Here is a 22,307-nt window from a genome sequence, read left to right as displayed (position 1 = left end):
GCCAGCTAATCAATTGGTAAGAGCTCACAGACACCCCATTACCCTAGCCAGTGGACTGATAAAGACACAAGATGAAAAATAAAACTGTTTCCTGTGGCTATATAGTACATTTTAACTTTATATGGAGCATTATTCACATATTACCCCTAGGTTATAAATAGACAAGTGTGCATTAAAAAACTAATCGTATTCATGTAGCGCTTTCTCTAAGATACCCTTTAAAGAAGTGGAATTGTGTACCTAAAATCGGATGGTTCGACTAACCTCATCAACAGTACGCCACCCCCAGTCATTACTGGGCTGCCACTGGGCGAGTAGCTGCCTCCCTGACATGTTGGCCACGTCATGTCGATAACTTCCTTGTGTGAGGAATTACCTGATCAATGGAGGTAAGAGGACTTGATCTTACCCAGTGTGTGTGGGGGGTGGGGGATCCCGGGGGGGTCCCCCCATTAGGATAGAAAGAAAACTTGTACTAGGCAAGATACTAGGTATGGATGAGCTAGAAAGACGCCCAAACAGTGCACCAGTCCAACAAAGGGAGGAGGACAACAGCTGTCTAAGTGTAAACCAGAGGTGACTCCGTATGTGGCGGGAGTGTCGGAACAGTTGACACGCGTATTTTCCAAACACCGCGTCTCAGTTGCTTTCAAACCCCAAAACACTCTGCACCAGAAATTGGTCCACCCCGAGGATCAGGTCCCCCGGCTCCACCCCGAGGATCAGGTCCCCCGGCTCCACCCCGAGGATCAGGTCCCCCGGGCACAAACAGAGTAATATAGTGTACCCAGTTAAGTGCCAGGAGGAACGCCGTGACTTGTACATCGGGGAAACCGAACAGACGCTGGCCGAGAGGATGACACAACACAGGAGCGCTAGAGGTCCAGACACACCAAACCGACTGGCGGCGACAAAGGCCGACTGCCGTCTGGGCCACAAAGCAGCACTCGAACACACCGCAAAGACTACAGCCGACAGCCAGCTAGCATTATCTTGTACTGTGGTTTAATTTCTTGCCTTGTTTTATGTTTTTTTTGGGGGGGGGGGTTGCCTAGGTCTGTGTTTTATTGTTTTTAACTTTTTTTAAGCAATATATTTATTGAATTTTGTTTGCAAATTACATCAAAACAGGTAATAGCACAGTACAGCAAACATTTTCACCCTACCCCCCCCCCATAACCCCGTCCCTATAACAAGTAATACAATTCAAAGTAGGGTTAAAGAAGATAATAAAGATAAAAATTAAATTAATAAAAGTAATAAAATAAAATAATAATAACAATAATTTCTTTCACAGACTGATTAGAGGGTGTGGGTTTTTTTTTCAGTTGCTTTTACGCATATAAACAGTCAGACAGAGTTGTTCTACTCCCCCAGAGCTTGTTCTTGCTGAAGCAAGTTACCAACATTAGTATTACATCTTAAGAAGTACAGAAACAACCCCCAGATTTGATCAAAAACACTTTGTTTGCGTCTAACAATATACATGATCTTTTCCATTGACATGTTTGAAGCCATTTCTTTAACCCACATACCAATTCTCGGTCCATCAACACTTTTCCAATTAAGAGCAATTACACGTTTTGCTTGTAATATACACATATCTATAAATCTGAACTCATTGCTATGTAGATGTGGGATGGTAGGATGTAAACCAAGAATGAAAAGCTTTGGACTCAATGGTCATTTCTTTGACAAAATTTGATCAATCATATCAACAACATCTTGCCAGAAGGGTTTCACTTTAACTTATTGTATCTGCATTGTTGTGGGGTTTCATAGTTTCCCCTGTTTTTAATGTAAAGTACTTTGAGCTGCATTTTATGTATGAGGTGCTATACAAATACAGTTGTTATTATTATTGGGGAGGAGAAGAAGAAGAAGAAGAAGAAGAAGAAGAAGAAGAAGAAGAAGAAGAAGAAGAAGAAGAAGAAGAAGAAGAAGAAGAAGAAGAAGAAGAAGAAGAAGAAGAAGAAGAAGAAGAAGAAAGAGAATAATAATAATATTCTCCGATATATTCTCAATAATATTATTATTCCCAGAGAATAATAATAGTATTATTATTGTTATTATTGGGGAGAAGAAGAAGAAGAAGAAGAAGAAGAAGAAGAAGAAGAAGAAGAAGAAGAAGAAGAAGAAGAAGAAGAAGAAGAAGAAGAAGAAGAAGAAAGAGAATAATAATAATATTCTCCGATATATTCTCAATAATATTATTATTACCAGAGAATAATAATAGTATTATTATTATTATTATTGGGGAGAAGAAGAAGAAGAAGAAGAAGAAGAAGAAGAAGAAGAAGAAGAAGAAGAAGAAGAAGAAGAAGAAGAAGAAGAAGAAAGAGAATAATAATAATATTCTCCGATATATTCTCAATAATATTATTATTCCCAGAGAATAATAATAGTATTATTATTATTATTATTGGGGAGAAGAAGAAGAAGAAGAAGAAGAAGAAGAAGAAGAAGAAGAAGAAGAAGAAGAAGAAGAAGAAGAAGAAGAAGAAGAAGAAGAAGAAGAAGAAAGAGAATAATAATAATATTCTCCGATATATTCTCAATAATATTATTATTCCCAGAGAATAATAATAATAATAATATTATTATTATTATTATTGGGGAGAAGAATAAGAATAAGAAGAAGAAGAAGAAGAAGAAGAAGAAGAAGAAGAAGAAGAAGAAGAAGAAGAAGAAGAAGAAGAAGAAGAAAGAGAATAATAATAATATTCTCCGATATATTCTCAATAATATTATTATTACCAGAGAATAATAATAGTATTATTATTATTATTATTGGGGAGAAGAAGAAGAAGAAGAAGAAGAAGAAGAAGAAGAAGAAGAAGAAGAAGAAGAAGAAGAAGAAGAAGAAGAAGAAGAAAGAGAATAATAATAATATTCTCCGATATATTCTCAATAATATTATTATTCCCAGAGAATAATAATAGTATTATTATTATTATTATTGGGGAGAAGAAGAAGAAGAAGAAGAAGAAGAAGAAGAAGAAGAAGAAGAAGAAGAAGAAGAAGAAGAAGAAGAAGAAGAAGAAGAAGAAGAAGAAGAAAGAGAATAATAATAATATTCTCCGATATATTCTCAATAATATTATTATTCCCAGAGAATAATAATAATAATAATAATATTATTATTATTGGGGAGAAGAATAAGAATAAGAATAAGAATAAGAATAAGAAGAAGAAGAAGAAGAAGAAGAAGAAGAAGAAGAAGAAGAAGAAGAAAGAGAATAATAATAATATTCTCCGATATATTCTCAATAATATTATTATTCCCAGAGAATAATAATAATAATATTATTATTATTATTATTATTCTCTGGCAGTATGGTATAAAAGAAGATAACACATTTACAGGTGCATGCCAGCAGTAGCTTTAACATTTCTTTTGATATATTTGATAAATTACTGATAAATTACTGATAAATTACTGATAAATGACAGCAGTCACCCCTATCTCTCTCTCTCTCTCTCTCTCTCTCTCTCTCTCTCTCTCTCCATCTCTTGTGTCTTTCAGACAATGAACAGTCGTTTTTTCCTGCATGACGTCATCCTCACCGACGCTGTCCTCAGTCTGGATGAGGACTCTGTTCTCTCGACCAATGAGGTGAGTCGTCGTGATGCGACGTAGACCCGTTAGTTGAGTCATCAGTACTGTATACGGCAATGGCGTGAGACGCTGACGCGCCTGTATGAGTGTGTGGTCAGCGAGTACAAACAGAGTGACTGACAGCTGCTGCGGAACAGGCCACTGAAAGATGACGCGTCTGTCTGTTCTTGAAGTTGGCAGCTACCACATGCCTCCTCCCATACATGTGGAGTCACCAGCCGCTTCTTTTCACCTGACAGTGAGGAGTTTCACCGGGGGAGGGGGCGTAGCACACGGGAGGATCACGCTATTCCCCCCCGCCCCCAGGTCCCCCGACCGCCCAGAGGAGGCGCTACTGCAGCGACCAGGACACATACCCACATCCGACTCCCCACCCGCAAACACGGCCAAATGTGTCTGTAAGGACGCCCGACCAAGCCGGAGGTAACACGGGGATTCGAACCGGCGATCCTTGTGTTGGTAGGCAACAGAATAGACCGCTACGCCACGCGGACGCACAGGTATTCTTTTGAACCTGGCGTAAATGTGTTCATACAGATGATCCGGGCAAGAGGTGGGACTCACACAATGGCCAACACAACAGATTATCGTGGTGATGATTGCTGTGAGGTGATTGTGAGGTGAATGTGGTGTCTGTGTGGACGTCAGTACTGTAAAAACAAAAGCAGCATGACACCAATATGGGAACACTCTTCAGTTTTATGTCGCGTACCGCAGACGTATCCGCTGATTTTACCCCCGTCAGGATCCTCAGTGTCTCTGTTTTCTAGTGCCACTGAAGACCAGTTTATACCCTGACCCAGTCGTCTGTTTTGGAGTTGTTCTGACCCAGTCGTCTAGCCCAGTGTTTCCCAATCCAGTCCACAAGGACCCCTATCGTGCAGATTTTCTTTGCGACCCTGAACAGGTACCTGTTTGTCGTTATTCAACCAATCAACAATAATTATGTCAGATGTTGCACACCTTGCATAATTAAGTGCTGTGAGATGATTGGTTGAGTAAGGACAAGCAGGGCTACCTACGCAGGGTTACAATGAAAATCTGCAGGATAGGGGGTCCTTGAGGACTGGGTTGGGAAACGCTGGTCTAGCCATCACATTTGGCCCTCGTCAAAGTCGCTCACATCCTTACGCTTGCCGCCCATTTTTCCTGCTTCCACCACACCAACTTGAAGAACTGGCTGTTCACTTGCTGCCTAATACGTCCCACCCCTTGACAGGTGCCATTGTAACGCCATAATCAATGCTATTCACTGACCTGTCAGTGGTTTTAATGTTTTGGCTGGTCGGTGTATGTCGGTTGACCTTGGTGCAGTCTTGTTCATGTACTGGCATAAGATTTATTTCAGGAACATGAAAGTGTGAAGCAGGGCTCGAACTGAAATGCCATGTGTGTAAGCAGAGACCCCCCAGTGCCAGTAGCCCACCCAGGTAAATGACCATCAGTGGTAGATCCCATCTATCGATTCAAATACATGTGTTTAACCACACCTCAAACCATCAACCTCAAACACATCAGCCAACATAATAATCCAGAAAGAGGAAGAGGGACCCACCGTCCAACCAGCACATTTACTGCAGAACTCTGGGTAGGTGCAAGACTAATGTTTGACTGGTGAAGACCAAGCAGGTCGCAACACCTTGGTCATTTTTCTAAGTGTTCTGCCGTGTAAAGTAAAGGCTTTTTCTTTTTGAAGAGTTTACTGTGGCTTGGGTTCAGTGGAGGAGAGCTGCTTCTTTCAGTCTTACTTGAGAAGATACCGGTTATGCAAGCAACTTGTCTTGTACGTCCTGTCGACTACAAGGCACCTATTTGATCCAAAGAACACCTGAAGATCAGCTGAAGGCTAGTGTGATTACAACTGAGAGCCAGTCACACTCACAACTATCCATCCATTACCCAAGCTGCTTATCCCAATCGGGGTCGCAGGGATGCTGGAGCCTATCCCAGCAGTCATTGGGTGGCAGGCGGGGAGACACCCTGGACAGGCCGCCAGGCCGTCACAGAATCGAGAGACAGACGCGCACACACCTAGGGACAATTTAGTGCGGCCGATTCACCTGACCTACATGACTTTGGACTGTGGGAGGAAACCGGAGCACCCGGAGGAAACCCACGCAGACACGGGGAGAACATGCAAACTCCACACAGCGGACGACCCCCAAGGTTGGACTACCCCGAGGCTCGAACCCAGGGCCTTCTTGCTGTGAGGTGACCGCCACCGTGCCGCCCAATATTAACATGGTATTGTCAATATAAATACTGGGTTAGGGCATTAATAGCGAGACGTAATGAAGCTTCCTTGTTGAAGAGATAAAACTGAGTCTGCAGATCAGTATGATCAGCAGGTTAGCAGATACAGTGATAACTACATGTACTACAAGGAGATCAGGAATCAGGAACACTCTATCGTTTCCCCCCGCCCACAGCAGTGCAGCACAAAGACAAAAACACATATCCAAAAACTACAAGAACTACAAGAACACATATATCAGCTAACACGTCTATCTAAACTAACACATGTTTCTAAAATAAAAGAATAAAATAAAAAATCACTGCCCAGGAGAACGATCCAATTTCGACAGTTCCGACCTGCATGAGCTAGCAGTTAGCTTAGCCTGCCCCGCTTCCGCGTCCCATCAGACCGCCGTCGGTGCGTCCTCCTCGGGTGCAGCTCCAGGCAGGGCCGTGGTCCTTGGGCCCACCGGCCGCAGCAGAGACCAAGCTCCCTCAGCTGATCCAACGCCAAAGACAAAACCTAAATGCAGACATGGACAAAGACACAGCATGGACAGAACTGGGTGAGGCCGCCGCAAACGTGAATTCGCGCCGCCATCTTCCAACACCGCTAGCGGCAAACGGGCCTCCCTAAAAACTTGGTACTTCGTCCGGCGGCGTGCCTGATGTGAGCTTCGTCTCGTCAGTCCCTTTTTGGATAATCTAGCTAGCTAGCTAGCTAGCTAGAAAAATCGTAACCTAAAAAGAAGTTTAACAACCTAATCTTTGGCTTAACCCCGAGATTAAACCTACAGGAGACCTTGGGCCAAATCGTAACTTCATACAAAGATGATTTCTTTTTTTGTTGTTGTTGCGATCATCGTTTTACGAAGGCGCACTTAGATTCTTGCTCCTTGTACTTCTGGCGCGGCGGCAACCGGAACCGTGACCTCACGCCGCCATCTTGCCACACCGGAAGTGGAATAAAGGAAAAAAAGCAGACGAGTGCACAGGAACACCCGTTAAAAGGGACCACCACTTGAACGGGTTTTAAGCGCCAGTATTTCTCTGATTCAGGTGTTTGTTGAATCAGAACCCTTGGACGCCGGTTCCGTGGGTCTGTTTTACGTGAGATTCCGAGCAGCTAACGTGAACCACGTGTGTCTGGCCGAGGTTCCCGGATCGTCTCCATTGTCGAGAGAACGAATCCCTTTCCTCCTTATGTTGTAGGACGTGGGTGGAGGCGCCTCAGGGATCACATATCCAGTCCTACCGTAAACCGATCCTGGAAATGAGTCCAGCTTCCAGGTTGAATCACCATGTAATTACTGAGTCTGGCTAACTTCAGTTTTACAGAGCTATACGGTTGTAGGGGAAGACAGGAATGTTCAGTTGAGGAGGTGGGGAAAGGGATAGATGGGAGGGAACAAAGGAATTATGAAGAGGGCTGAGAGTTGGTCTTTGCTCTGCTCTGTAACCCATTTCTGGACTTGCCCTTTAAACATGGCGGGTGTTCTCATTCAAAGATGGAGTCTGTCAAGTGTATAGGAAATGTGTGAGCACACTCGCGCACTCCAGGGGAAAAGAAAGAGAGGATATTACATCTTCAATAGGGCTTTTTATCTACTAATTACTCTATGGAAGAATGGTTTTTCCAATTTCATAATTGTTTGGATTCAGCTCATTGGACGTAGGCTTATTCCTCTGAGATTACAGAAGTGAATAGAAAAGACAGGGAGTATCTCCTAGCAAATGTGCCCTGCCCTTTGGAAGATGGCTTCAGTGGCAGCAATACTGAACAGCTCCTCCATGTAAAGGCATGGGATTCTTTCCAGCATTATATACACAGAGCATGGTTTTCTATACAAGGTCTCTGAATGACCAAGACGGTCATTATGACCGTTTTAGATTTTCAAAGTTTAACAACTTTGTAATATTTTTTTTTAAAAAACATACAGACCTGCCGCTCCCTGAATGCTCCTAAAACTGCATATATTTACATTAAAATGCGTTTTGCTCAATTGCACAAAAGAAGGTTATGGTAACATCTACTTAAAAAGACCGCGTAATTTGCGCGTCATCGTGCGCGTCATGTCACTATTTATGACGTGTATTGGTCGTGTCATTTCCTTCATGAAGTTCATTGCTCTATTCTAGAAACACACTGGCGTTCTCCAGTGCAGAAAAATAGTCTAAATTTGATTTTGGATTATGTCCAACATGTCTGGTTCCGGCGCACCATGGCTACCACCAAGGCGTTGCAGTACTTACAGGCGTTGGTGAAAAATAGTATTATACTTGTTAAATTTGTTAATGTTGGTGTCAGTCGTTTCTTAACAGACATTCTACCATATGCAATGCATTAATATCTCAACTGGGTATTTATCTTAACATAATATAGAGTTTAAAAACTGCGGCGGTCAAAGTGACCGCCCACGGTCGTTTTAGGTAGAAGTGAAATCCTGGTCGTTCTAGTGTTGTAGTGCAGTGGTTCTCAACCTTTTTGGGGTCCTGGACCCCCTGCGTATTTTTGATCTAGACTGAGGATCCCTCCACCTGATCTTGGGGGAGGGGGGTTGCAATTTGATAGAAACAGTAGAAACTGCATTTTAAATTGCATTATAGCATTTATTCACTCTTTGGGGCAAAAATAAGAGCTTTCAGTTGTAACTTAGATATAGTTAACAAAACAGAATTCTTATGCAGTAACTTTCAGATATATGTAACAAAACAGAATATGTATTCAGTAACTTTCAGATATATGTAACAAAACAGAATATGTATTCAGTAACTTTCAGATATATGTAACAAAACAGAATATGTATTCAGTAACTTTCAGATATATGTAACAACAGAATTTTTATGCAGTAACTTTTAACAATGCAAACGGGAGCGAGATCTCTTATTGAAATACAATAAATTACACTTGTGAAACAGATGTAATTAGAGAAAGAAGTCCTGTTACCCTTTATAGTTTAGGTGGATAAAGGTCTCAGTCACATTTGAGTAAAATAATCCTATTTCTATAAATGTCATAGGGTCTTTTTTTTAAAGATATTTTATTTTCACGGACCCCTTGCAATTACACCACGGACCACTAGGGGTCCGCGGACCCCCGGTTGAGAAACACTGTTGTAGTGGACTTCAGAAGTGTTTTTACCACCTGCCTTTCTCTTGTCTTTACACAAAACCAGCTGTTCTCTATACTTAGAAGCTGTAGGTCTACCTTATGTTGACATTTTACATTGACACAGCAGACTGTAAAAAGATAAAAAGATTTATGGACAGGGGAAATAAGGAGAAAGAAGGGCTCCCAAATGGCCAAACATTTATCGAACAAAGGAGAAGTTGGGAAGCCACTTAAGTGCAGAAATGTGTTTAATTGCTCAAAAAGCAGATATAAATAAAGGTGATGAACAGGAAAACTCGGTTTGGATACATGCTACACAAACACAGCTCAGACCTAAGCTCTTCCTCGTGCAGCCAGCTTGACGTGTCCATCAGCTGGATGCGCCTTATATGGATGTGCTGTTTTACACGTTAAAATTCCCTTTTCTACATTTAAGTGGGTTCCCAACTTCTCATTTGATTGATACTCCTATAACCACTGCCCCCCCCCAAAAAAAGTTTTTAAAAATACAAAAATAAAAATAACTAAATAAATAATCACACTGTACTGGCACATACAACAGCTTTAGATTACACACTAGAGTACAAACACTGCGCAACACCACAGTCAACAAAGGCCCTGCGAAAGCACGGCGAATACGACATCTTCTTTCTTTCTTCTTCGTGTGTTCACTTATCATTTCACAGTATCCATTCCTACGACTCGCTAACCAGCACACAACGCAAGAGCGCCTCAGGGTTTGTCAGTGCGCGCTGGAGGTCGCGTTCTGATGACGCCAACAAAACCACATCATCCGCGAGGAGCAGAGAGGCAATCCGGAGGTTCCCAAAAGGTCGACGCTAGATCCACCGGGGCGTGGGCACGGAAGTAGACGTGATTGGTCGTTGGTTAGGATTTAAACTCTTTTTTGAATTTCCATTGTTAGCTAGCGTCAACGTTAGCTATCGTTACAGTACGATCTGGCAGTGTTAAGGTCAGCTGTAAGCTAGCTAGCTACATGTTTGTTTCTAGTCAGCGCGCTTCGAGGTTCCGCGCTGTCTATTGGCCGACGCAACAGCCAATCACGGCTACTTTCATGCCTCCACCCCGGTGGATCTAGCATCGACCTTCCCAAAACGGACACACTCCGCACCCTGAGGTCCTGTCCATGAATACTGTAACGAATTCGGGGGACAACGCAACCACAGGAGCTGCCGCGGCCGGGAAGCGAACCCGTATCGCCCGCGCCGCAGGAGACATCGCTAACCGCTAGACTAAAGGGTCAGACCCGCCAGCCAGCGGCCAGCGTCTCTGCTTATCCATGCACGTTACAATACCACAAACAGAGTAGGAGACAAGGGACAACCTTGGCGGAGTCCGACACCCACCGAAAATGTGTTTGATTTTGTGTCGAGAATGCGGACACAGCTCTCACTTTGGATATACAAGGACTTGTCAAGACTCAAGTCATGAAAAGGAGACATACAGTATTTAAAAAATACCGAAGTACATTAATCATCATGTCATGTTCACCAAGAGATTTGAATTAATCATATTCTAAAAGTTAATCAGTGCCTAACCATCACAATTATCATACAACACCTGCAGACCTGAAACATTTCATTCTGACCAAATGGTGGCAGGAATCTGTCCCAAACCGGCAGAGTGTTTCTCCTCGGGGATTCGGCGGTAGAACAATTACTCAATTATCAGTATTACAATAAATCAATAGTAGTATAAGAAGTGCAATGGTTTGACTCACAGCAGCTCAGCGACAGGAAGAATAGATATTTCCGTTGGAAGGATCATTTGCGGAGCAGTTGGTTGTAATTGAGAAGTGCTGGGGAAAAGTAAGAACCCAGCCACTGTGGATACACAAGCTGCAGCAACTACAGAGGTATAAAGTTGATCAGCCACAGCAGGAAGATATGGGAAAGAGTAATAGAAGCTAGGTTAAGAGGAGAGGTGGTGATCAGCAGCAGCAGGATGGTTTCATGCCATGAAAGAGCACCACAGATGTGATGTTTGCTTTGAGAATGCTGATGGAGAAGTATAGAGAAGGCCAGGAGGAGGTACCTTGTGTCTTTGTGGATTTAGAGAAAGCTTATGGCAGAGTGCCGAGAGAGGAGGTGTGGTATTGTATGAGGAAGTCAGGAGTTGTGGAGAAGTATGTAGGAGTGGTGCAGGATATGTATGAGGGCAGTGTGACAGTGGTGAGGTGTGTGGTTGGAATGACAGATGGGTTCAAGGTGGAGGTGGGATTATATGAAGGATCAGCTCTGAGCCCTTTCTTGTTTGCAGTGGTGATGGACAGGTTGACGGACAAGATCAGGCAGGAGTCTCCATGGACGATGATGTTTGCGGATGACATTGTGATCTGTAGTGAGAGTAGGGTGCAGGTGGAGGAGAGCCTGGAGAGGTGGAGGTATGCACTGGAGAGAAAAGGAATGAAAGTCAGTAGGAGCAAGACGGAATACCTATGCTGAATGAGAGGGAGGACAGTGGAATGGTGAGGATGCAAGGAGTAGAGGTGACGAAGGTGTATGAGTTTAAATACTTGGGGTCAACTGTCCAAAGTAACGGGGAATGCAGAAGAGAGGTGAAGAAGAGAGTGCAGGCAGGGTGGAGTGGGTGGAGAAGAGTGTCAGGAGTGATTTGTGACAGAAGGGTACCAGCAAGAGTTGAAGGGAAGGTTTACAGGATGGTAGGATTAGGAACGAGTATATCAGAGGGACAGCTCAGATTGGACGGCTTGGAGACAAAGCAAGAGAGACAAGATGGAGATGGCTTGGACATGTGTGGAGGAGAGATGCTGGGTATACTGGGAGAAGGATGCTGAATATGGAGCTGCCAGGGAAGAGGAGAAGAGGAAGGCCAAAGAGGAGGTTTATGGATGTGGTGAGGGAGGACATGCAGGGGGCTGGTGTGACAGAGAACGATGCAGAAGACAGGAAGCGATGGAAACGGATGATCCGCTGTGGCGCCCCCTAACGGGAGCAGCGATAAGAAGAAGATTTTATACATTTCCTTTATCTTCATCATTTGCTTCGAAACTCACCATGTGGATGGAGAAATTATAAATGGCACGAATGAGCATCGTGTCTCTCCGTCCCCCCCCCCCTTCCCTTTGGGTCTGTCTGTCCCCCTTTGCTTTCTGTTTCCTTGGGTCTGACATACTAATGCCTTGTACTCTCATGTGTGTCAGTTCTAGTAATTTGGTCTGTTCCTCAGTGATGGAGAGAGGCACGCTGGTGGAGGGCCATTTGTCCCCGGAAGGTAAAGGCTTGTCGCTGTTCCACAACACCACAATCTGTACAGACAAAGCACGTGCATTAATCAATATCAATCAGTTTTGGGTGTTGCATCAACATGCGTTTTATTCCATTTTAGCAGTGAAATCCTTCGTCGTGGTCGTGGTGAAATGCACAGTGCCATGCAGAACGTATTGTTGTTCTAATAAGGATTTCACCTCCTGCTGGTGTTTGGTACAAAGTCAGTTCAGTGTTTCTGAGCTGCTGTGAGCTCATTATAAGCGAGCTATGATGACTTTATCGACGCGGTCACATTGGAAAATATACACAAATTATGCTAAAAAATAAAAGGTAACACTTCAGTATGGGGAACATCAAAAAACTGAATTACTAGTGAATTAGTAATGATCAAGATGTCACTTTAGTATGGGGAACATATTGTAAGTAAAAAAACTTAATTACTAGTGAATTAGTAATGATCAAGATGTCACTTTAGTATGGGGAACATATTCTAAGTAACAGAAACTCAATTTAGAGGAATTTAACACTATGAACACTTGTAGTTTTGTGTGTTGTTATGTAAGAACAGAGCATATTCATTAAGTGTTAGTAAGGGAGAATAACTCTTCTTGTGGTACTACCACCTTATAAAGGCCATACTAAGCAAAGCATATTGAGATGGTACTACTAATAAGCAATACTTCTGAGGTTATAGAGGGAAAACTCATAAGTTAATGGCTTACTGGTGGTATAATAAGGCCATGCAGAATACGGTATTAATGAGTACGTCATAATGACCAATTAAGAGCCAATATGTTGCTAATTTGCATGCTAATAAGCACCTAATTAATGGTGACTACGTTCCCCATACTAAAGTGTTACCAAATAAAATAGGCATGATTATCATATGGCACGTGCAGCATAGTTTAGGGCTGCAGCGCCAGAAAATGCTGAGCCCTCTTTACCTTCTGCATACTTTGCAACACGACACAATTATGATACCCATCAGCAATTTTTGTCTATTTTTCTTGGGTGAATTCCCCCATTTTTCTTGCTTTCCAAAGCAGCAAGCCACGCAGGCATGCACGAGCTCACGCGCTCCACACCTGTGAGCGGTACTTGGACTTGGCTGCAGCGATGATGAGCTTGGCTACGGGGGAGACGTGGGGCTGCAGAGGAGTCACCACATGGATCAGTGCTGTGAACTGCTGAGATGGGCTCTTACCTGGAGGAAACAACACGCGCACACACACACACACATGCACACGTACACGCACACGCACACGCTGTTGCAGGCTGAGCGGACCATTACCACCGCGTCACAGGAGCAGAAAGTGAAGCCCCTGAAGCAGACTGAAACGAAAACGCCTTCCTACCGCTTCACCTTCCTTTACGTCACGCTTTAGTTCGGTGGGGGTGCAGAAAGTGGTTGCAACAAAGGTGTGTCAGGACCTCCAGAAACCAACGTGTTCTCCAACCCAGTCGCACGGACTTTCGTGATGGCATCACGTTAATTAATAATCGTGATGCCGTCACGATTATGACCTGATTTACGTGATGTGGTCACGATCTGATAGAACCCTAACCCTCGAGTCGTGACCACATCACGTAAATCGGGTCATAATCGTGATGGTATCACGAGCGAAAGTCCATTATCATGAAATGGTTCGTGTGATGTTGTACGAAAAGTTACGCACTAAAATTCGTGTGTAACCCCACGTAATCGTTTTTACACCGGTTCAAGCACACAACACCTACCGGTTTTACACCTGTAGATGAGACGTTCCTCTTTGGTGGGTGCTTGTGGTGATGGGCAACAGAGAAAAAGCCCCTGGCCTTGTCGCTGAATGGAAACTGGACATTGCAGACACCCCTGACGCACGAACAACCTGCATCGTTTCCTTCCACAACAGCCCCAGCAGCTGCTCGCCGGATGATCAGTGCTGCGTGTATTTCCGCTCTCTCGGGCCATCGTATCGTCAGCATAGTGGCACCACGGGTTGCGGAGCTATGCGGAGTGAAACAGAGTCAGGCCGGACACGTCCTCCCACCACCACACGTCTGGTTCTGAGACACGGCAGCGGAGCAGCCGAGATGCTTCGGGACTCAGGGAGACTTTATTTGGCAAACGAAACGAAACATGGTTTCCCCCGGCCCACAGCAGCGCAACACGACGTCCCCGCGTCCTGTCAGACCGCCCTCGGTGTTTCCTCCTCAGGGGCAGGGGCCGTGCTCCCTGGGCCCACAGGACGCAGCACACCAGGCTCCCCCAGCCCATCCAGCGCCAGCTCTCCCAGCCAGACACCATCGACACGCCTCCTCACACTCCACACAACGACACCAAAAACACCACAGGCAACGCCAGGCGGGGCCGCCGCCAGACCGCCCTCGGTGTTATCAGAACTGCCGGTCTGCATGGGCTAGCAGTTAGCTTAGCCTGCCCCGCTTCCACTTCCTGTCAGACCACCCACTTTGTTACCCCTTTGGTAACAGCTCCAGGCAGGGCCGTGGTCCCTGGGCCCACAGGACGCAGCAGACCAAGCTCTCCCAGCCGGTCCAGCACCAGCTCTCCCAGCCGGTCCAGCACCAGCTCTCCCAGCCGGTCCAGCACCAGCTCTCCCAGCCATCAAACCAAGACACACTTAGACGCAGACGTGGACAAAGACGCTGCATGGACGGTGCTGGGTGAGGCCGCCGCAAACGTGAAGGGTCTTGTCATGTTAAGATGCTCCATCCTCTCTGGAGACTACTCAGCAAACTGTGATGTGAACAATATTAACTAAGAGCGCCCACTAGTGGCAAGCACAGGCATGCTGTGTACGCCCTACCTCTCTACTGAGAAGAACGTCTTTCTTGCCTTGCCCTGGTCAGTCGTCATTATTTATGTCACCAGTTTCTAGAAGTCCTCTTGTGAATGGCGCCATTTGCCATTTTGCAATGACAAAGCCACGAAGTGTGATTTGGCCTGCAGACAGCGGGAAATAGGAACATCAACGTCATGAGGATGTTAGCCAGAAAGTATTCAACCCGCCCCCATTATGTACTATGCTCTCTCTCTCCCTCCCTCTCCATCCATCATCCAAAGCCTCCGCTTCGAACTCATTATTTAGATGGACACATTATAAATGGAGAGAACCAGGGCTGTGTCTCACCACCCTCCCCCTCCAAACTCCCTCTCTCCCATCTCCCCCCCCCCTTCGTCTTACGCTGCTAGATACACACCGCCAGACAGAGAGGCTTCTGAAGGCAACTCTGTATTTGCACAATATTATTAATTAAATCTTCTCGCCCTCTGAGACGTGTCGCACATCTCTCATACCATGCCTACCATCCACTCATGCACATATAATAATGTATATTATATATACACTACCGTTCAAAAGTTTGGGATCACCCAAACAATTTCGTGTTTTCCATGAAAAGTCACACTTATTCACCACCATATGTTGTGAAATGAATAGAAAATAGAGTCAAGACATTGACAAGGTTAGAAATAATGATTTGTATTTGAAATAAGATTTTTTTACATCAAACTTTGCTTTCGTCAAAGAATCCTCCATTTGCAGCAATTACAGCATTGCAGACCTTTGGCATTCTAGCTGTTAATTTGTTGAGGTAATCTGGAGAAATTGCACCCCACGCTTCCAGAAGCAGCTCCCACAAGTTGGATTGGTTGGATGGGCACTTCTTTGAGCAGATTGAGTTTCTGGAGCATCACATTTGTGGGGTCAATTAAACGCTCAAAATGGCCAGAAAAAGAGAACTTTCATCTGAAACTCGACAGTCTATTCTTGTTCTTAGAAATGAAGGCTATTCCATGCGAGAAATTGCTAAGAAATTGAAGATTTCCTACACCGGTGTGTACTACTCCCTTCAGAGGACAGCACAAACAGGCTCTAACAGGTACTATTTAATGAAGATGCCAGTTGGGGACCTGTGAGGCGTCTGTTTCTCAAACTAGAGACTCTAATGTACTTATCTTCTTGCTCAGTTGTGCAACGCGGCCTCCCACTTCTTTTTCTACTCTGGTTAGAGCCTGTTTGTGCTGTCCTCTGAAGGGAGTAGTACACACCGGTGTAGGAAATCTTCAATTTCTTAGCAATTTCTCGCATGGAATAGCCTTCATTTCTAAGAACAAGAATAGACTGTCGAGTTTCAGATGAAAGTTCTCTTTTTCTGGCCATTTTGAGCGTTTAATTGACCCCACAAATGTGATGCTCCAGAAACTCAATCTGCTCAAAGAAGTGCCCATCCAACCAATCCAACTTGTGGGAGCTGCTTCTGGAAGCGTGGGGTGCAATTTCTCCAGATTACCTCAACAAATTAACAGCTAGAATGCCAAAGGTCTGCAATGCTGTAATTGCTGCAAATGGAGGATTCTTTGACGAAAGCAAAGTTTGATGTAAAAAAAATCTTATTTCAAATACAAATCATTATTTCTAACCTTGTCAATGTCTTGACTCTATTTTCTATTCATTTCACAACATATGGTGGTGAATAAGTGTGACTTTTCATGGAAAACACAAAATTGTTTGGGTGATCCCAAACTTTTGAACGGTAGTGTATATATATATATATACACTACCGTTCAAAAGTTTGGGATCACCCAAACAATTTTGTGTTTTCCATGAAAAGTCACACTTATTCACCACCATATGTTGTGAAATGAATAGAAAATAGAGTCAAGACATTGACAAGGTTAGAAATAATGATTTGTATTTGAAATAAGATTTTTTTTACATCAAACTTTGCTTTCGTCAAAGAATCCTCCATTTGCAGCAATTACAGCATTGCAGACCTTTGGCATTCTAGCTGTTAATTTGTTGAGGTAATCTGGAGAAATTGCACCCCACGCTTCCAGAAGCAGCTCCCACAAGTTGGATTGGTTGGATGGGCACTTCTTTGAGCAGATTGAGTTTCTGGAGCATCACATTTGTGGGGTCAATTAAACGCTCAAAATGGCCAGAAAAAGAGAACTTTCATCTGAAACTCGACAGTCTATTCTTGTTCTTAGAAATGAAGGCTATTCCATGCGAGAAATTGCTAAGAAATTGAAGATTTCCTACACCGGTGTGTACTACTCCCTTCAGAGGACAGCACAAACAGGCTCTAACCAGAGTAGAAAAAGAAGTGGGAGGCCGCGTTGCACAACTGAGCAAGAAGATAAGTACATTAGAGTCTCTAGTTTGAGAAACAGACGCCTCACAGGTCCCCAACTGGCATCTTCATTAAATAGTACCTGTTAGAGCCTGTTTGTGCTGTCCTCTGAAGGGAGTGGTACACACCGGTGTAGGAAATCTTCAATTTCTTAGCAATTTCTCGCATGGAATAGCCTTCATTTCTAAGAACAAGAATAGACTGTCGAGTTTCAGATGAAAGTTCTCTTTTTCTGGCCATTTTGAGCGTTTAATTGACCCCACAAATGTGATGCTCCAGAAACTCAATCTGCTCAAAGAAGTGCCCATCCAACCAATCCAACTTGTGGGAGCTGCTTCTGGAAGCGTGGGGTGCAATTTCTCCAGATTACCTCAACAAATTAACAGCTAGAATGCCAAAGGTCTGCAATGCTGTAATTGCTGCAAATGGAGGATTCTTTGACGAAAGCAAAGTTTGATGTAAAAAAAATCTTATTTCAAATACAAATCATTATTTCTAACCTTGTCAATGTCTTGACTCTATTTTCTATTCATTTCACAACATATGGTGGTGAATAAGTGTGACTTTTCATGGAAAACACAAAATTGTTTGGGTGATCCCAAACTTTTGAACGGTAGTGTATATATATATAATGCATACCCACGTGCTGATGCATGCAGGCAAACATGCAGAGCACATTTACGTACTGCAGACACGTTATGCATGCACAACGCCGATGTGCGTTAGGGGTCATTAGGGACTATAGTGCGCGCGGCATCTCCGTCTCGTCACGTGGGTTTATGCTGTCATGTCCTAGCGATTGGTCACGCAAATCACCAGAGGGGCCATCAGGTCTCAGATTACCACTAAAGAGCACCCGCTTCCCACCTTGCCCTCCGCACCCCTGCCCGGCTACCGCGGGTACCCTGGTAATTAATGCCCCCCCACCCCCACCCCCGCCCCCGCCATCGGAAGCAAGGCAGTGTGTGTGTGTGTGTGTGTGTGTGTGCCAGTTCTTGTATTATCTGGAGTGTCTGGCCGCATGTGTGTGAATGAATTCATGAGAAGCTCGGTGTCTTCAAGGACACTGGCAACTCCACTGAACTCCTGAGATGTTCCTCTGTAATGAGAAACAGGGAGGCAGACCGAGAGAGAGAGGGTGGGGGTGGGGGTGGGGGTGGGGGGATGGGGGATCCATCAGTAGTCCATCCCATGCCAGCAGGGAGATTTGCAGGTCCAGGGGTGTTGATCGCCATCCCGGCACCACGTTGCCTCCCACACAAAAGGTTCAAAAGTCAGAAATCTGCATATTAAACACTTCAGTCAGGTGAGCGATGAAGAGCGAATCAAAGAACTGCCATTTTCCCCGCTGCGTCTCCCAAAGAGACATGACATGCAACAGTCGGGCAGTAATGTGGGATTGTTGGGTGTTGCCGTGGATTCATTAACCTCTTCATAAAACACAGCGGCGGGACGCGGGGTGATTTTTTGGTGATTTGGTAGCTGGGGAGTGGCTGGCAAAGGCGTGAGAGAATCCATTTTAGAAATTAAGAAATAAACCCAGTGCGTCCGGACGCCGTGGCGGTCTATTCTGTTGCCTACCAACACGGGGGTCGCCGGTTCGAATCCCCGTGTTACCTCCACCTTGGAGACAATTGGCTGTGTCTGCAGGTGGGAAGCCGGGTGTGGGTATGTGTCCTGGTCGCTGCATTAGCGCTTCCTCTGGTCGGTCGGGGCGTCTGTTCGGGGGGGAGGGGGAACCTCCCACGCGCTACGTCCCCCCTGGTGAAACTCCTCACTGTCAGGTGAAAAGAAGCGGCTGGCGACTCCACATGTATGGGAGGAGGCGTGCGGTAGTCTGCAGCCCTCCCCGGAACGGCAGAGGGGGTGGAGCAGCGACCGGGACGGCTCGGAAGAGTGGGGTGTTTAGCCATGTACAACTGGGGAGAAAAGGGGGAGGGGAAACCTCCCTCCCCCCCAAAAAATGGATGTCCCCATCCATCTTCTCCCCTCCCCTCTCTTCCTCTTTTCTCTACCTCTCCACCCTTTTGATTCTCATCATCTTGTCTTCTCCTCTTTCTTGTCCACCCTCTTCCATTCTCCCCTCTGCTTCTTCCTTCCTCCTCCCCATCAACCTGTCATCTCGTCCGGCTGCCTTCACCTCTCTTCTCCTCAGGTGGATTTTGCCTTTATCGTATGGCAGAATTTCCCAGAGCGGATTGTGGGATACCCAGCACGGAGCCACTACTGGGACGGGGCGAGGGCCCGCTGGGGTTACACCTCCAAGTGGACTAATGACTACTCTATGGTCCTTACTGGGGCAGCTTTCTACCACAGGTACAAGTCCAACAGCCTGTCCTCTGAATAGACACACACACACACACACACACACACACACACACACACACACACACACACACACACACACACACACACACACACACACACACACACACACACACATTTGTGTGCTGGTAGTCCATCGAGTCCGATGATGACGTCCCTCCTCGTTAACGATGTGTTCTTTGATGACTGTAGAGTCCAATCCTTGATCCACAAGTTTTACTGCACGTTGGGCATATGAAATCTGAGTCAGTGGGGGCAGGCATGGTTGTGTGTCTCCCTAGTCTTTCCTGGTGTTTTTTCATATTCCTCTCCATTTCCAGCTGTCCTGTACTTCCCGCCAGCTGGAACGGTTGATGGCAGCTTGCTCCAGTCTCAAGGGGTCGATACAGCACTTTTTCAGTGATGTTTTTAGCTGGTCTTTGTATGGCTTCTTCTGACCACCGGCGGCCCAGATAAAGCTGTCCATACAGGACTTGACGTGGCAAGTGTTCTCGAGGCATCCTGATGACATGCCCAAGCCAGCACAGTTGGTGTTCAGTGACCGTGGCTTCTATGCTCTTGCAGTTTGTCCCAGCAAGAAACTCAGCATGGGGAACACGGTCACGCCACGTGGTCCCCATGATTCACTGCAGACACCTTAAGTGGAACCGCTCCAGTAACCTCAGGTGGCGGCTGTATGTGACCCAGGCTTCAGAGCTATATAGGACAGTTGTGATGCAGACGGCTTTGTAAATGGCAATGTTGGTGTGTAGGTGGAGGTGTTTGTTTTGGAAGACCTTACGGCGGAGTTTTCCGAAGGCTATAGAAGCTTGTTTGATTCTATTGTGAGTTCCGTGATCAGTGTTGCAGCCCTCAGAAAGGATGCTGCCCATGTATTTGAAGGATGGAGTAACTGAGAGTGGTTGGTGTTCTTTTTATTTCTAGTTTTCCCCCTTATCCCACCCGATTAACCTAATGGCATATGGCCAGAACTCTTGTCGAATAACTCCCCTGGCTCACGTTTCCACAGGAAGGAGATAGTCGTAACACCAGCTTCCTTCAAACTCGTGTCGGCTGCTCTCGCTATTCTCCACGCTGAAGCCTCACATGGATTGCATGACCTTAAGGCGAAGGAGACGTAAGGAAAATGCTTCCGGTTGCTTGGCTGCAGGCGCCCGGATGGGCCAGAGGGGTCGCTGGAGAACGACGAGTCCCCGTACACTACACCGATCTACCACCACTGTCCCTCGGGTAAGGGTGGCCTAATGAATGCCTTACCCCGTGGACGCTCTGGCCGTGACCGGTTACGGCGAGTCTGGGATACGAACCTCCCAGCCACGTGACGAGCGGACTGCAAGAACGGCGGTTTAGTCCGCTCGGCCATCAGAGCGGCCGTGGTTGGTGTTCTGTAGTGAAGGCAGGCATAGTGGATGGGGGGTTGAACCTTTGTTGTCATAACACCTCAGTCTTGGTGGTGTTGACTGATAGACCCAGCCTATTGTAAGCATTCACTACTACGGTAAGGATGGTTTGCAGGTCTTCTGGTGTGTGAGCTACAAGAGCGCAGTCATCAGCGTACTGCAGCTCAAGGACCTGCACTGCTGACAACTTGGTGGTTGCCTGGAACCCTCGGATGTTGAAGAGGTTTCCATCTAGCCTAAAGTCTATTGTGATCCCACTACTGTCTTCAATATCTTTATGAAAAAGTTTTGTGACGCATAGCAGGTCAATGTTGAAGAGTAGTGGTGCCAGCACACACCCCTGCCTCACTCCAGTGCATACATTAAAGGGCGCCGATTCCCATCACGGAACTGTGATAGAATGTTCACACATTTGCTTGGACAGCCAAACTTTCTCAGGAGTTTTCAAAGCAACTCTCGATTCACAGTGTCAGAAGCTTTGGAAAGGTCGACAAAAGCCATGAAAAGGTCCAGGTGTTGCTCGCGGCATTTTTCTTGTATTACTGTGTAGCTGTATTACTGTGAAAATCATACCCACAGTATCCATGTCAGTCCATCCGCTGATTATACGGGTGTGATAGAGCAGTTCCTAGGGCCACATGTGGTCTTTATAGAATTGTAGAAGTTGTGCATATCATTTCTGTCAGCTTACGGTTGAATCTCGTGAGCTTTGTTCATTCACAGTGTAATTTGCAGAGTGCGCAAGGTTGTTTGTACCTCCTTATTTGTTGTTTGCCACTGCTGCCAAAAGATGGCGGATGCAGGGCAGTTGAGAGTAGCCCTGTGTGCCCTACACATGGCATCCAGCAGGGATGTGATGGGGTCAGAGTTCTCGTCGAACCAGTCCTGGTGTTTTCTGGCTCTGTAGCCCATAGAGTCGATTGCAGCTTGATGTAGCAATGAGGTTAGGGAGGTCCATTTCCGATCCATGGAATTGTCGGAACTCAGAATGGGCTCAGACTCTAACATCGTCTTAACAGCTAACTCTAAAACATCGTGCCTACAGAGCGACAGAACTCATTCCGTGCTGGGGCTGACTTCAATTTAGCACAGTTCAGTTGCTTTTTATGGGTTTCTTGAGACGCTGTAGGGGGCGCACTTTAATGTGGAGCTTGGTCATGATCAGGTGGGGATCCGACCGGCATTCTGCACCTGTCATGGCCCGGGTAAGCAAGACATCACTAGTGTCA

General features: G+C 45.5%; 1 protein-coding gene across 1 annotated transcript in view; it reads left to right on the top strand.

Annotated features, from left to right (window-relative positions):
• Positions 1–22,307, top strand: part of LOC130124768 (exostosin-1) — a 382,697-nt gene that overhangs the window by 342,994 nt on the left and 17,396 nt on the right. The window contains exons 9-10 of the mRNA XM_056294113.1: positions 3,527–3,616; positions 19,509–19,669. Coding sequence (XP_056150088.1) covers positions 3,527–3,616; positions 19,509–19,669 — 251 coding nt within the window. The remainder of the gene's footprint in view (positions 1–3,526; positions 3,617–19,508; positions 19,670–22,307) is intronic.

Source organism: Lampris incognitus, chromosome 15 (genome assembly GCF_029633865.1).
Source record: "Lampris incognitus isolate fLamInc1 chromosome 15, fLamInc1.hap2, whole genome shotgun sequence".
In the NCBI taxonomy this organism is placed as follows: domain Eukaryota; kingdom Metazoa; phylum Chordata; class Actinopteri; order Lampriformes; family Lampridae; genus Lampris; species Lampris incognitus.
Note: the sequence above shows the minus strand (reverse complement) of the source record. Positions and strands in the feature narration are given on the sequence as shown.